At 25.1% G+C, this 17,500-nt stretch overlaps 1 protein-coding gene across 1 annotated transcript in view; it reads left to right on the top strand.

Annotated features, from left to right (window-relative positions):
• The window catches only part of LOC100199064 (26S proteasome non-ATPase regulatory subunit 1), an 85,541-nt gene that overhangs the window by 32,778 nt on the left and 35,263 nt on the right, over positions 1-17,500 (top strand). The window contains exons 9-18 of the mRNA XM_065787984.1: positions 4,206-4,271; positions 4,500-4,714; positions 5,895-5,958; positions 6,086-6,217; positions 7,473-7,640; positions 7,873-7,972; positions 8,565-8,638; positions 8,858-8,918; positions 10,647-10,697; positions 15,119-15,195. Coding sequence (XP_065644056.1) covers positions 4,206-4,271; positions 4,500-4,714; positions 5,895-5,958; positions 6,086-6,217; positions 7,473-7,640; positions 7,873-7,972; positions 8,565-8,638; positions 8,858-8,918; positions 10,647-10,697; positions 15,119-15,195 — 1,008 coding nt within the window. The remainder of the gene's footprint in view (positions 1-4,205; positions 4,272-4,499; positions 4,715-5,894; positions 5,959-6,085; positions 6,218-7,472; positions 7,641-7,872; positions 7,973-8,564; positions 8,639-8,857; positions 8,919-10,646; positions 10,698-15,118; positions 15,196-17,500) is intronic.

The raw sequence follows: 17,500 nt of genomic DNA, 5'->3' as shown, positions 1-17,500 counted from the left end.
GGGAACTAATTTTTCAACTCAAATGATAATATCAAGTGATAATAGCATTGATAATTAATCAATGCTATTATCAGTCAAAACATTTTTGAAGCATCAAATTATCTTTTTTAGAGTAGATAGTATTGTCTTCTAAAATGCACAAATATTTTTTCAACTTAACAAATTTTAAACTTATCCAATTGTTATGATTGTTCCCATCACTTTTTTGATACATGAATTTTGTTTTCTATACTCATTGAATGAAACTGCATTTAAACTTTTTAGCTAAATTTTGTTACTGAATAGAATTGAAATAAATGAACTAAGTTGACTATTGATTTTGTCTTCTTTCTGTCAATTAATCTTAATTTTCTTCCACTTATTTAATTAAACCGAAATTATAATTTTTTTTTTATAATTATGTTCTTCCAATTCTAACAGCTGATTTTAAAACTTTTGAAATTATTGAATATAAGAACAATTGACTTTTGATGTAAAGTTTCAAAATTTTGTTTTTTAATTTATTGCATGAGATTGCAAAAACGAATCATATATTATCTTAACTACACACTCATAAAAATCTATGTATGGATCTGTTGTTTTAAATATAGTTGTTAAAATTAAATTTTTTGAAAAAAGTTCAATTAAAGTTGTCCAAATTTCATCTGATCATGTTAAAAATTGTATTTTATCACTCTAGTAAAGATTAATTTTTACAAATTTTACTCAAAAACAAGTTTTTAGAAAAATCAAAATAAAGGTGGTAAAAATAGAGATTTATATTTCTCAGGGTTTGACAAAAACTGACTATAAAATTTTGATCTAAGAAAAAGCAAAGTGTGTTCAATAAAGAATGGAGGAGATATAAATAGATAAAAAATAAATGGCTATTTTAGGTTTGAAACACTTTTTGAGTTTAAAACAAGACCAGCACTAGTTGAAACACTTTTTTTTTTAATTATTTTCATAATTTAAAAAAAATCTGTTTATCTTCTTCCTTTATTATGTTAATAATTGTAATGTTTTTTTCATTTAAAAATGTATTTTGGATCGGAATGTCAATAAGAGTTTTCCATTTTCTTTTTCACCTCCTAACATTAACTCTATGTCAAGTTTTTTTATTTGGCTGCAATAGTTCAGGTATTACTAATTGTGGTGGCAAGTTTTGAAGTTCTGAACTTGCAGATGTTTTGTTTTTTTTTTTACATTTTTGCTTCCAACAAGGCTGCGAGCAACCACTTATTAAAGTTGGAAGTTACTGGAAGAGAAAAGATGAAGGTTGTAGAGCAAGATAACGATTGACAGACGACTTAAAGGATTGCAAATTATATGAATCAGGAAAGCAAGATGAAGGAAAGGAATTCCAAAGAACTGATGTTCGAGGAAAAAAAACTAGATGAATAAGAGTTTTTGGAGCACTTAGGAACAGTCACAAAAATAAGATGAGACTTAATTAAATGACGAGTAACACGAGAATGAGATTTAGAAGATGGCACAAGAGATGCTAGCTCTTTAGAGCAGTGCCCATTATAGAATTTGTAGAAAAGAAAAAGAGAAGCAACATTACGATGATGTGATAATGGTTGTAGGTTGGCTGCAAGAGCAGGTCCAACTATGTTTACAATGCATTTTTGCACCTTGTCTAAAAGAGAAAGGGCATCATTAGAAGATCTGCCCCAGATATGGCAACAGTATTCCATACAAGGCCGGATTTGAGATTTATAGAGATAGAATCCGAAGTAAGAAAGTGTCGAGCTCGATAAAAAGATGCAACCTTTGCAATGTTGTATTAAGTTGGCAATATTCTGAATGTCTAATGATGATGCTATCATTAGACACAGAATGCTCCAGATCTCATATTTAAAAATGAACAAAAATTATTTACCAAAAAAAAAATCTCCTTTTTTTGAATAAAATATTTTATTTTACATATTAATAACATTAGTGTTATTCAATAAATTAAAATCAAGTGTTACTGAATTACATTAATGTTATTCAATAAATTACAATCAAGATTACAACTTTGTAAGAGTACAACAAGGTTATTTAAACACTTTTAGCTCAGCAGTTAGGTTGACATAGCCAAATGTGGTCTCTAATTCCAATATATATATATATATATACATATATATATTTATATATATATATATATGTGTGTGTGTGTGTGTGTGTGTGTATGTGTGTGTGTGTGTGTGTGTGTGTGTGTGTGTGTGTGTGTGTGTGTGTGTGTGTGTGTGACAACAAGTATGCTAAAAAAATTGTCACCTTAATGTTTCTGACTCAATTTTAAAGGCTTATTGCTTGCGCATTAAAATTAAAACTTTACCTGTCTTTAGATATCTATTTAAATTTAAGAAATAAATTTTGGGTCAAACTAAAATTTTTTTGTGAGATATAGAAAATGCAGTTTTGACAGTGTTTATTGCATTAAACTGCTTATTTGCGCATACAAATGGCATATGGTGATAGTTTGTACATTTGATAGTTTTTAAGTGGTTTTACTTGTATTTATTATTATTTTATGATTAAAAACAATAATTTAGGAGTTTGTTGACTATATTTAGTTATTTTTCAGTTATGATGATGATGATGATGATGATGATGATGATGATGATGATGATCATGATGATGATGATGATTAGAGTATCCAATACCAGTCAAAAAATCAATACCGGTATTTCGGTGTTATAAAAATATAATACAGGATACCGGTATTTAATATTTTAAACTTTTAAAGCAAAGTAAATAAATTTAAGAATCACAAAAACTTGAAAAGAATGCAAATTTATTGATCTATTTGGTAGAACCTTTATCTTTTATTCCATGAAAATAAACTCTTAAAATCCAGCATCCAGAGTTTTGTTGCCAGCGAGTCTTCTGTAGTTTGTTTAAAATATTCAGTAATTTTTGGAGGGGGCGTATCAGATATTGAACTAGATTCACCAAGAGGTTCAATAGCATCTTGTTTTCATAATATTACATCATACTTTGTTTTTAAATGTGTATGAAGGCCGCTTGTTGAGCCACCTGCTGTTTTTATAATTTTTGCACACTTCTTACACTTTGCCCTTTTTCATCTTTGAGAAAGAAAAATCAAACCGAATATTTATCTCTGCCTTTTGAATGCTCAATAAACTTTTTAATTTCACTCTCCATCGGCTAAATTAGAATATTATCTCAATTTGTAAATATGTGTCACATATTTTATCCTCACAATGTTTATATCAGTCACATAATGTGACTGATATAAACATTTAATATTTAAATGAAATGAATTTAAATAAGTTTAAACTTAAAAATGTTAATTTTTTAAACTTACCAAAGTTGTTCTTGGTAATTATTTTAAAAAAACTATTAAAGAAATAGGTAATAAAGATTTTGTAATTTGTAAAAATGTGAACTCGTTTTTTACTTTTAGATCCTTGCCGTATAGCTAAAAATATAAAATCAAGAACTCAAGAGCTAAAGAATGTTTAATGCATTGCTTTAAAGTATACGCACTTATGATTGTTTCAAAAAAAAAATAAAAACAACAACCCATAATTATAAACCTTGTGGGAATTTTAATTATTTTAAAAATAAGTCAAGTAATAATGAGAAGAGTTTCATCAAAGATTTGTCAATGAATTAGAGTTAGATGACTTTACTTTTATATATTAGGTTTTTACTCAAACAAAGAGTTTAAACACATAATAGAATGTTTACAAATTTTTGTATATTTATAATCTGAAATACAAGAATGTGATACGTCTCAAAAATAGTTGCATTTTAATATCTACTTAAATGTTGTAATACTTTAATTAAAACTTTCGTTATAAATCAATTTAAAAAAGTTCATGAAGTATACAAATATTGCTAAAAATAATTAATAAAAAAACAACCAAACAAATCCCGGTATACCGGGATACTGAAATCCTGGTTTTCGGTATCCCGGTATACTATATTGGATTCCCTAATGATGGTGGTGGTGGTGGTGGTGGTGGTGGTGGTGGTGAAAATAATATATATATATATATATATATATATATATATATATATATATATATATATATATATATATATATATAGCTTTACTATTTCATATATATATATATGAATTAGTATAGTTATATATATATATATATATATATATATATATATATATACACATCTAAATAATTTTCAACTATTTAACTTTAAATTAAAATTTTTTTATATTTAATTTTATCTCCCTTATTTTTTTTTAGATTCTTCGTATATTAGTAAAACTCTATTTGAGCTTAGCGACACCAGACCATATAAGTGTTACACAGGTAAATAAAATTTAAAACAATTCAGAAAAGTAAAAAATTTTTATAAAGATTTAACATATTTATTGTATTTATACCAGTTTATTATTAAATAGGTTTTTACTTATAATTGTTAAGTTGTGACAGTCTTTGTATATATTTCTTTCCAAGTACATACCTATTTACATTTATTATTTGTTATATCAAATGGATACAACAAATTATCATTTGTTATATATTTATTTATTTTAGTGTTTGATTTTTCTTGATGATCCAGACTCAGTAGCAAATATTTTAGAAAAACTTATGAGGAGCAGTGAGAATGACAGTCTAATGGGATATCAGATAGCTTTTGACTTATATGAAAATGCATCTCAACAATTTTTAAATGGTATTAAAAGTTCCTTTAAAAAATCACCTACACTTACAGCTCCACCTAGTGATTCTTCCAAAAGTAACATAGACAGGTATATATTTCATAATACTATATATATATATATTTTTTTGCTTTTGTTTTTGTTGTACACAAAGCATGTATATATGAAAATATATCATACACTTACAAACTTTAGATATACTTTAGAGATCAAAATATTTTTCTAAAACTCATTTCTTATTAAAAATATTATGATCGATAGGATGGCATTGCAATCTGTTCACCTCTAACACTATTTTTAATAAGCAATTCTAGTCTGTTCCATGAGCAAACATGGGTTAACATTTGCTCATCTTTTGTACAGGTTTTTTATAAATGTTATGAAGATGACATTTTTGCTTTTATTAATTCAGAGTTGGAAGCTCAGGAGTTTTTTAAACATCTTAATAAACAACATAAAAACTTGATATGGGAAAATGTGAAAATAATCAAGTTGCATTTTCAGATATACTAAAAGTTCTAATTTACTCTCTACACCAGTTTATTACAAAAAAAAAAAAGTATACACAGGTCTTTTAAAAAATATTTTTAGGTTTTTTATACTCTAGTACAAAGTTGGTTGAATTCATTGTTTGATTGATTATACATATAAATCAGTACATGGTTTGGATTTGATAAAGACATAAAAAAATTTCTTTAGTTTTAAAAAATGATAAGTTTTTCACAAGACATTATTGACACTAAGATCAAATCATATGTTGATTAAAAAAAAATAATTTATATATATAAAGATTCTAATTTAAGATATGTTTAACTGACGTTTACTCAAATTTCACAAAAATTATAATCAATAAAATTTTTTTATAATATTGTAAAGATGTATTATTTAATTTCACAAAAAAATTACAAAATAGTTTTTGCACAAGAGTTCCTTACTCCTAAGCTACTCATATCTAACGTTACCTACGAATTTTCTTTCACTAATTCTAGTTATATTGGGTAAACCTCCAAGCATTTGACAACAAAGATGAATGAGCACATTACAAGTGATAAAGTGTTTATATTCTGACATTTGACAACAAGGAGCACATTTTAAGTGATAATGTGTGTGTGTTTCTAGCATTTGTAAACTAATTTGTAACCAATTATAAAAAAAACAAAAACTTTTTAACTTTAACCATTTTAAAAAATAACAAAATGTTTAGAATAATAATAGTAAACACTTTTAATAAATTTATACTACTTATATTGTAATTTTTGGTAATCTTTAGTGTTTCAGAGACACCTATGGACACAACTGAAAATTTAGAAAGTAATAAAGAAGATATTTTGTTAGTGAGTAACTATGTATTATTTAATATTTTCTAATAAGTAAAAGTTATTAATGTTTATTAAAATTCATCATTATAATCTTTATTGTAAGTATTTATCAATATTTATTATATATATATCCATGTTTCAGGAGAGCAGTGACTATAATCACAGAATAGAAAAACTTATAGACATCCTTGGTGGAGATGCTACTTTAAAATTGCATCTTGAATTTTTAATACGCAACAATCATGCAGATTTACTTATACTTAAAAATACAAAGGTAAAATTAAAAGTATAAATACAAAAATGTAATTATTTTTTAAAGAGTATTTTTTAATAATTAAAAAAAAAATAATAGCCTGTTGAGAGTTGTTTTATAACACTGGCCATTAAAAAATTTTTATTTGAAGTTGCTTTTCTTTATACCCATTCTGTAGCATGAATTTATCAATAGTGTTTAGTTACTTTTGCATGACCAACATAGCAGGGATTACTGAGAAAAACAAATCAGCTATAATATATTCAAAAGATCTTTTAGCTTTTACTTCAGATAGTTAGCTTTTAGCTTACTATCCGAAGTAAAGGTACAGCTTCTGGGGTCTTTCTTAACAATGGAGTTAACTGCTGCTTGAAAATAATATCAATCATTTCAGAACTGGACATGCAACACTGTCCACATTTTTGTTAGCAATCTGTTTCACAAGCTTAGCTTTGACCCTTAATCAGATTATTAGAAACTGTTTATAGGTTTATTAGGTCCATAATGCTTTTTAGCTTCATAATCACAATATTGTCTATTCTGATTGCAAATATTGTGAATTCATGACACTAATACTTCAAGTAATAAAATACAGAAAGCATGTCTGAAATAATTGTGAAGATCTCAACATAGTAACACTTCTTCAGGAAATACAGGTGAGTTACAATAGTCGAGTATGTTTCTTATGCTTCTGGGATAGTCCTGATTACAATGCTAACTCATTCTTATATGAAATGAAGGAATGACTTTTATGATCTGAGTTAGTTGTAGACAAGATGAATAAATATCAACCTCTTATATCCTTTTTAAAGATTTGTCTTCTGCTTAAACTTTTAAAAGTTATTTCATTTAGTGCTTTTACAAAACAATTAAATAAAGTGAAAAAAAAAATAGTTCAAAAACTTAGTTAATTATATGAATTTATTTAATTAGCAAAAAAAAATTACTTCTTCATTTTTATTTCCTGTAATTTTATATGTATATATATATGTATATATATATATATATATATGTATATATATATATATATATATATATATATATATATATATATATATATATATATATATATATATATATTATATATATATATATATATATATATATATATATATATATATATACTTTGTAATATAATTTTTTAGATTACTTTTGTGCATAAATTATGTACAAATTTATAACTTTAGTTTATAATAATATGAATTGAAAAATGACTAAGTAAATGGTGAAATGAATAATTAATTTTGTTTTTGAAAGAAAAGTTAATATTTTAAAGGAGATTGTACGAAATTCAATATGTCATTCTGCAACTGTCATTGCAAATGCATTTATGCATTGTGGTACAACAAGTGACACATTTTTGAGAAATAACCTTGAATGGCTTGCAAGAGCAACAAACTGGGCAAAGTTTACTGCAACAGCTAGCTTAGGAGTTATTCATAAGGTATGTTATTTGCAATGTCATATATGAATTTATGTATATCTTTAAAAAGTAATAAGAAATATAGATTTGTGTGTGTGTGTTTGTATATATATATATATATATATATATATATATATATATATATATATATATATATATATATATATATATATATATATATATATATATATATATATATATATATATATATATATATATATATATATATATATATATATATATATATAAATAGGGGCATGAAAAGGAATCATTAAAGTTGATGGGTTCATATCTTCCAAAAGATGGAAGCGCTGGTAGTGCTTACCAAGAAGGGGGCGGATTGTATGCTTTAGGTACTTTTTATATCTTATTTCTTTACATTAGTAACTATTATGTATTTTTTATAGTTTTAAATTTCTTTTATAATTATTGGAAAGAACCAATATATCTAGAAAAATATGTATAAAAACATATTTTTGCAATGGGTAATAGGATATAGTGAATAATAATAATCCCAGACTAGAAATGCATTAATGAATCTGTTCAAAAAAAGTTATTTATTTTTTTATTTGTTAACAATTGATTATGTAAAATGTAAGGCTGATTGATTATGTAAAATTTAAGACTGTGACTGATTATGTAAAATGTAAGACTGTGATTGGTTATGTAAAATGGAAGACTCTAATTGGTTATGTAAAATGGAAGATTCTGTAAATAATTAGAAGTATAATCAGTGATTTACTTCTGGTTATGATGTTTAAATAAATTTTACACTGGTTTTTTTCATACATTTTTTTATAAAGTTAATTTGAAAAGAAGTTAGTTTCTAATGATTCTAAAATAAAAAAACAACCAGTCATTGATAATTATAAGTTGAATTTTTTTTCTCTTTTAATGCTAAATTTTTATAGCTTGTGTTTGATTTATTTTTTTAAATTTATTTAGGATTAATTCATGCAAACCATGGCAACAGTATAAAGGAGTATCTTCTTCAGCAACTAAAAAATGCAACTAATGATGTAAGCAGTTATTTTGAATATTTATTTTGAATATTTATTTTGAATTATTTTTTTATAAATTTATATCCCTTAGTTTTATATATATATCTAAAAATATAAAATGTTTTTCGGTCATAATTAAATTCTCAAATTTCTGATTTGAGATCCATTAGTATAAGATTGAAAGATGTAAGTAATATTTTACATTTGATTGATTTGACATTAATCTTTATTTACCAGATGGTCAGACATGGTGGATCTTTAGGGCTTGGACTTGCTGCTATGGGAACACAGCAAACTGGTAATACTTAAAGTATTATGATGATATTAAAACACTCTGTTTATTCAATTGTATTATTTAGTTATCTAAACATACAATAAATACATTATAAAATAATGATAATATATGTTGTTGCTTATTTTTTCTATAGAGTGAATTGTTATGCATGTTTTATATAGTGAATATTTTATATAGTGAATATATGTGTATATTATAGAATACAATGAAATATTTTTTATATTTTACTTTATTAACCATAAATTTACTTTTTTGAAATTTTGCACAATTAAAAAACTTAATAAATTGTACTGGAGAAATTTAGGTTGTAATTAGTTTTATTAGCTTAAGGTCTTTTTTAAAAGTAATCTTCCTTTTATTGTTACATCATTATTGCAACTGGAGATGACTCACAATATCTTCCCAGGTTTTGCATATCATGTCCAAAGGTTTTCATATTATGTCCAAAAGCAAAGTTACAACTCTTAAAGTGATATGACCCATCTTAATGTGCATTATTTAGCAAATATAGAGAAAAACAACTTTAGGCTTTAGACTTTTTACTTGCAAATTTCACAAGTTAAATTCCACGCAAATCAAGGTCATCTCAAAAATGTGAATTAAAAAGAAAATTGCATTGAATTATGCATACTGCAAAAAAACAGAACTGTAAATGGATATATATGATATGTACTTGACGCAAATATAATACTTCAAAGATGCAGCTACAAAGTTGCATAAAGAAATAATTAATTTAGTAATTTTAAAACATTGATCCAACTTATGAAAACTAAGATACAAACTAGCAATTAAAAATAAGGTTCTTTTGTTAGCACTTCCATTGTTTTATCCATAACAATATATGTAATACATAAATAAAAATACAAAATATTGGCAAGTGCAAAATATTGCAAAGTAAGAAAAACATTTTAAAAACAAAAAAATTTTTGAATATATTTAAAATGCATTTTTGGACATTTTTTTGCTTAAAAAAGAAGAGCATGATTAGAAGTAACTGTCCAAATATAACAACATTTTTTCATACAAGGATGGATATAAGATTTATAAAGATAGCAAATGGAATCAGGAGTAAGAAAACTGCATTGAAGAGGTCTTAGCAAATGCTAACTTTATAATAGATGGGATATATGGTTTCCATGTTCAGTAGTGCAAGATAATTTGAGGAGATGTAAAGTAGAAGCCATTTGTTAATATAAGGTATAGATGCACAAAGATATGTTATAATCAGTTATAAACAATGGATACACACATGCTGAAGTAGTATATATTTTGTTGCAAAATTTGTCTTATCATTATTTAGTAAAATTATACCCTTAGTAACGTATAATTTTTAACCTTCTAAGTTAGAAAATTATAATACAAATAATCATTTGTCATACAATTTTTTACCTTAAATGTATAATTTTCTGCTAAGGGTATAACTTACCCTAAAATTAATTTTTTTTTTAAGTTATATTTTGTAGTTTTATTTATTTTTTCTTATAATAGTTTGTGTATAATATTTATGTGTATAGAACTAATATAATATATGTTGTGAATAAATGTTGCAATATTTATGTGTATAGAATAGACTAATATATTATATGTTGTGAATAAATGTTGCAATATTATTTAAATTTCTTTTTAAATTTTTGTTTTAAAACTTAATGCATTTTATTTAAATTTCTTATTGCTTTTTAAAAATATTTAAATTATATAATAAGAAAATAAAATTCTTATTGCTTTTTAAAGATATTTACGAGCAATTGAAGTTTAATCTTTACCAAGATGACGCAGTGACTGGTATATTTATTATTATATACAAAATAAACCAAAGTGTTTTATTAATTTTTAAATTGTTGTATTATGATCAGTTAGTGGGCTGCTTAGTTATTGGATTTTCATCCGGCTATAGCAGCAGTGTCATGTGGTTCAATCCTGGCTCCCCCCTTTCCTCATATGAGAGGCATATGAACTTATAAATAGCTTAGGAATGTTTTTGTAATTAAAAAAGAAATATATTGTTATTATTATTGTTTTTAGGTGGGGATAAATGGATATTTTTAGTTGTACAATTAAAAAGTTATCAAAAAAGTTTGATTTAGAGTAGGGTTTCTCAAACGGGACCCCATTTTTCCGTGATGAAATTCTCAAACGGGACCCCAGCATAAAAGTGGCAGCGGGATTTCCCAGGATATCACTCTCATATCCCGGAACATTTTGTTTTTTAAATTTTACATATGATAACTGTTTGAACTAATTTGACCAAAAATAAGAAAAATATTATTGCATTTAGTTGTGTTTTATGTGTTCATATCTTATATTAAAACCTAGCACAACAAGAAATGTTATTGAAACTTCTTAACCTATCTTAAACTATCTAACTCAAGGAATGCATTACAATTTGCAATGCGATGTTTTCCTTTTTCTCGTTATTACAAAATATGAGTATAAAATTTCTTGCAACGAAAACAGTAAGTTTGACTTTTAAACTTCTAAATTATCAAAAAGTTAAACTTTTTCTGAAATTTTTATTGAAACTTTTATTGAAATATTTAATAATTTTTGTATTAAAAAAACAGCAAACAAAGACATATAAAGTTGTACGTAAGATAACATACATATGTAAGAAGTATTTGTAACCTTTATTGTTTTACAATTCATTTTAGTTATACCATGTCAGTTGTAAATGGATCAAAAGCAAGGCAGTATTTTTGTAAAGAAAAATCTGGTGAATCTGCAATTTGCAAAAAGTGCAATGTAAAGATAATGTGCAAAGGATTTTCGACAAGCAGGCTCCTTTATTATTTTTAAAAGCGCACATAAAGATATGGATTTAAATATGAAGCGTCTACATGAAGATACTGGTTTGGAAATTAAAATTGTGCAAAAGAAAATCACATTGTTAAACAGCAGACTATCAAGGTAATTGTGTCAAAGCTAGCAACAGTTAATGGCTTCTCAATAAATGTCTTAACAAAAAGTGAATTCATTAGAAAATCATTATCTGAAAAAGGCATGTTATTACCAAAAAATCCATCCCATGTTATGAGTATGATAAAAAAAGCAATATGATTTAGCTAAACAAACTGTGGTTTTGGAGATAACAAAAGAAATATCTAGCGGGTCGCGATTTCTTTATCGTTAGACGAATATATGTCTTTAAAAAATTGACGTTATTTAAATGTAAGTTTACACTTATTATCAAAGTTTTGGAACCTGGGATTGACTCCGATAGCTGGATCATCATGCTAAAAAAATTGTTGATCTGGTTGAAAATAAACTGTCAGATTTCAATTTATCAATTAAAAAGCACATCATAGCTAGTGTCACTGACGGAGCATTCTTAATGAAAAAGTTTGGACGGCTAAGTGGTATTGAACATCAGCTGTGTTATGCCCACGGATTTCATTTGGCAGTATGTGATGTTCTTTACAAAAAGTCAGACTCTTCAGCAAAATATATTGAATTTGAATCGCAGTTGCAAGATTCCAATGAAAGTAAAGTGATTACGATGGGTTTGATGATATATTTGACTGTAACGATGAGTCATAAAGCTCAACAGGTGTTACGTTTATTGATGATTTACAAAATAGCCTAAGTATAGCCTTAACAATTTAGAAGGTTCGAAAAGTGGTTCAAATGTTCCGCAAATCACCTCTTAAAAATGATGTTATATAAATCTACTTAAAATTTATGTTTCATAAAGAACTGAAGCTGATATTAGATGTCAAAACAAGGTGGAATAGTCTTGTTGCAATGCTAGAAAGATTCCTTGAAGTAAAAACATGTATACTAAAAGCAATGATCGATTTAAAAAAAGTTCTGAATATCTCTGATATTTGATAGCTAATAAACTGCTTTAATCTGTGCAGCAGAGAATTGAAGAACACAGAAATGCCAATTTAATTGGACTACTGAAATTTTTAAACAACCCAATTAGTTATAATCAAGAATCAAATATCAACTCCAAACTACTCTTACCGCCCAAACATGCATTAAAAGCAACAGCAAAAAAAAATTATACTAGGTTGTACATAGAGGATGCTAGCACTAGTTCATCAAATAATGAAATAATTGAAGTGAGACGTGATAATGAAAGCATGGTTTCTGACCCGTCAATACTTCAACCTGTTGCTCCAAATTTATTAGGCAAAAATATTTTGACACTTGAACAAAAATTGGATGCGACTATTTGTAATGTCAAATAAGTAGAAAAACCAGCTCTAGAAGACATTAGCAATTTAAAAAACCTCATAAAAGAAATTAAACTTTTTGAGGCAACTAGAAAGCGTAGCGAAAGTTTAGAAAGAATATACTCCACATTAATGACCATCAAGCCAACATCAATTGAATCAGGAAAGGCTTTTTCTGCTGCGGGTCTATTTATGGGAAAAATTTGTTCACAACTAAGTGACAAATCAATTGATTGTTTATGTTTTTTAAAACAATACTTTATTTTAAATAGTAATATAGATTAGCGTGCTAAGATAAATTTGTGTCAGAAACCACTTGTTATTATATTAAAAATTATGCTGGGAAATCCCAGGATAAATAAGTTACACACCGGGATGCTAAATTTATGGGAAATTAGAAACCCTAATTTAGAGAGGAAAAAAGTTGAAATATTACAAAAAAAAGTTAATTGATGCAAAATTTAAAAATTTAACAATGAAAAATGTTGTAATAACAAGTTAGCAATACTTGCGGTATCCACACTTTACATTATTATATGATATGGTTTAAATTTATTATATAATAATTTATTTTATTTTCAAATGTTACATCAAAGTAAAGTTGCTGTCAACTACTTAATGAAAAATGTTGTAGGAAAATAAATTTATTTTAAAATTATAAAGGTAAAATTAAAATTATAAACCATCCTGTTTGTACCTTTCTTGAATACAGGGCTTAGCAACTCTTTTTTATCCTTTTTATCAGGAAAAATAAAGATTTTTCACCCTTCATAGAGCAGTATAAACAAAGTTAACTGCAGTATTATTGGAAAATTCTGAATCAAATTCTTCTGAGTCTTATTGTTTAACTTTTTTGGAAAATATTGAAGAGTGTGAAACCATAATTATAGGTTTAGAAGTTGTTCTAATTGGTTTCCTTGATATTGCACTAAGCCATTTTTTATTATATTATAGGCTACTTAAAAAAATGGTTGTCAGTAGGGAAAGTTGGGACACATAGATATGTATCAATGTTCCCCAATGTATTATCAAATTTAAAAGTATGTTAAATTGCCAAACATTCCTTAACATAAAAAACTATTGACAAATTTAAAAAATGTGTGCTTATTCAATATAAAAAGGAGAATATTCAGAGGGGTTAACTCACCAAAGTATGTTAGCAAAGTGTAAGAAAGAAGAGGCATATTAAGAAGCAAAAATCTTTCATCATGACATGTTAGCAAAGTGTAAGAAGATACTTCTCTACCTAAACGAGAAATTTTATAAAATTAATCAACTTCATATTGAATTGAAAGCATTTGTGTTTTGTGTTTGTCTGAAAATAAAGAAACCTTTTCTTTTTTTGTTTAATAAAACAAGTTTAAGTTACAAATATTTTTAAACATCAGTTCAATCCACTTAACCTTTCACTTCTTACTTTTAGAATTAACTATGAGGTTCATTAGATTCAAAAAAAAAAATTTACTTTTTTGTTAAAATGATGCCAAACATTTGAGATATCTTAAAAGTTACTGTAAAAAATTTATTTCAAGAAAATTTGATGAAGTAATTACATTTATTTATTTCCTCTCATATCATCGAAGTTCACCTTGGGTTCTTATAAAAGGTCTTCTATTTTATTTACCTTTTTATTTACCATTTGATTTAAAGAGAAATAATATAAAAAGCGAAAATCCAAAATAAAAAAATTGTCTTAAAATAAAAAAATTGTTTATCTACAATCTATATGAAGATGATCTTTTAATATTTTTATAGCAGGTTTAATTAAGCAGTTTTTATTGAACAATAAGACCAAAATCTTAGTTTTCATTTTTTTTTAACCCTATTTCTTTTGATCAATTTATAATATGCTTAAGTTTATGCTTATAGTGTTAGGATTTTTTTACTATAATAAGCATAGTATCCTAGCAACAATTGTACTTTTAATAGTTTAACTATATTTTCTTTTTTCCCTTTTTTTTTTTTTGAAAGATCTTAAAAAATTTATATGTTATAATAAATTTATTTTTAAATACTTTTATATATTAGGTGAAGCTGCTGGTATTGGAATGGGGCTTGTTATGTTAGGTTCAAAATCTAGTCAAGCTGTTGAAGACATGGTCATGGTAAAATTCTTACTTTACTTTTATTATTACTTCTAAGTTCTATGTTAAAATTTTAAAACTTGTTTACATTTTACATCAAGTGTCTTGATAAAAAGTGATCTGATTTTATGGAGAATTATGAAAGATTCAAAATCTTTAAACACCCTATTCGAGAACTTTAGCTACTGTTTAATTTACCTAGTGATTTTTATAGTGATTTAATAAGATCTTTTAAAGTGATTTAATAGGATCTACCAGTCAAGATAGTTTGTATGTAAATACAGTTTCAGTTCAATTATTTTATAAATTCAGTTTCATTTTCTGTTTAAAGACAGTTTCCGGATAAAAAGGTTTTGCAAGAAAAGCTTTGAAAGCATTTAAGGGCATAAGTTTTAATTATTTTTAAAATTTTTATAAAATTTTACTTCTTTTGAGACTCAACATGCTTTTAAAGAACCATCTGATGTTTTTTAAATTTAGTATTAATTTATTACATAAAACACATTTAGGGAGTATCAGCAGACATTTTCAAAAAATGTTGATTTTTGGAACACCCTTATATATATATATATATATATATATATATATATATATATATATATATATATCTATATATTCCTATAGCTTGACATCTAAATTTATTGTGGGTGGTAAAAAATGGCTATTAACAACTCTTTGTCTTTAAAATGACAAATTTAAAGACACACAAAAACAATTAAATTTAATTGAGGAAACTAATTAAATTTTATTATTTTTTAAAAAACTACAAAATGCAAATTTATAGACTGGAATGTTTTTTTATTTTTTAAATAAAATCAAAAAGATTCTGAATGTATGTTTTTTTACCTTTTTTTTCAAATTTTTGTTTTTGATCGATCGAAGTTAATGATTTAAAATGATAACTTTCATTATCTAAAATTAGGAAAAATTAAAAAAAAAATTGGAAACAACTCAGCTAAACGCAAAATTAAGGAAAAATATATTCTAGATATTTTACCTAAACAACAAACTTTTTCTGAATTTTTAAAATATGACCTGGATGATCTATTTTACTTAAATAGACCATTTTAAACAGTTGATATTTTTAATATAAAAGTATGAAATTTATAAACTGCTCTAAGGGCAACTTTTACTTAATCAACACTATAAGAATGAAAATATCATTCAATTAAGCCAATGTTATAAAAACAAAGTAGGCAAAACCTTATTAATGCAAAAGTATTAAAACAGTTCATTTTAATGTTAAAATTATGGTGGTTAAAATGTAATAAAGAGTTTCTATAATTAAAAAAAAATGATTATACATTGAAACATACTATTTACATTTTGAATTATTTTTTGATTTGATATAGACAGATATTTATTTTAAATGTATTTTTTAAAATACAAATATCATTGATTTAAAACCTGAAAGATAAACAAAGGATATAAAGATAAATAAAAGATAACATCATTTAAAATAAATTAAAAGTTATATTTTAGTTGATGTTATAAAATTGTTTTTGTTTATTATCAAAATATTATTAGCGTTTCATTATAAGTTTATTTGGATCCAAAAGTTTTGTTAAATGTCTTGTTGTCCATATTGCTATAAATCATGTTTCCTTTTACAATACATAAATTTTACCAAAAGATCAAAGATTATTTAATGAAAATTTATTTTATACATTTTATAACATGATTTGTTTTAACATTTTGAATTGAGTTGAAAAAGAAAGCGTTTTAGGATTCAACTGTTATTATTAAAATGCAGTTATTAATTCAAGCATTTAATTTTTTTCTGTTTAAAAATGTTAAAAATGTATTTTTTTACAATTATCAAAATTATTAGAAATAAGTAACATTTGCTGTAACAACAATATACATTAGCATACAACAATATACAGAGCATACTATATACATATACATACTATAGCATACTATATAACAATATACAGAGCATACTATAACAACTGCTCTTGTTTTAAATTGTCAAATTAGCTTTAAGACAGCTTAAGGACCTTGATTTAATAACATTAACAAAAATTTATATATAAATAAATATATATATATATATATATATATATATATATATATATATATATATGCAGTGCTGGACAATAAATTAGAAATTTTTAGTTTTTAAACAAAATTACGTTTTGAATAGTAAATTTATTGCAAAATAACAGCAATACTTGCACAAAAGTATGTAGGGTATATAACTACATGTACATATATGATAATTAGTTAGTATATGATAAGTGCGGTAGTGGTGTAGTGGAAGAGCACTCGCTTCATAAGCGAGAGGTTGTGAGTTTGAACCCCACCACGTCCCTGGTAGTACTGC

The sequence above is a fragment of the Hydra vulgaris genome, chromosome 01 (genome assembly GCF_038396675.1).
Source record: "Hydra vulgaris chromosome 01, alternate assembly HydraT2T_AEP".
Taxonomy (NCBI): Eukaryota; Metazoa; Cnidaria; class Hydrozoa; order Anthoathecata; family Hydridae; genus Hydra; species Hydra vulgaris.
The sequence above is the reverse complement of the archived record's forward strand: the minus strand, read 5'-3'. Positions and strand labels throughout refer to the sequence as shown.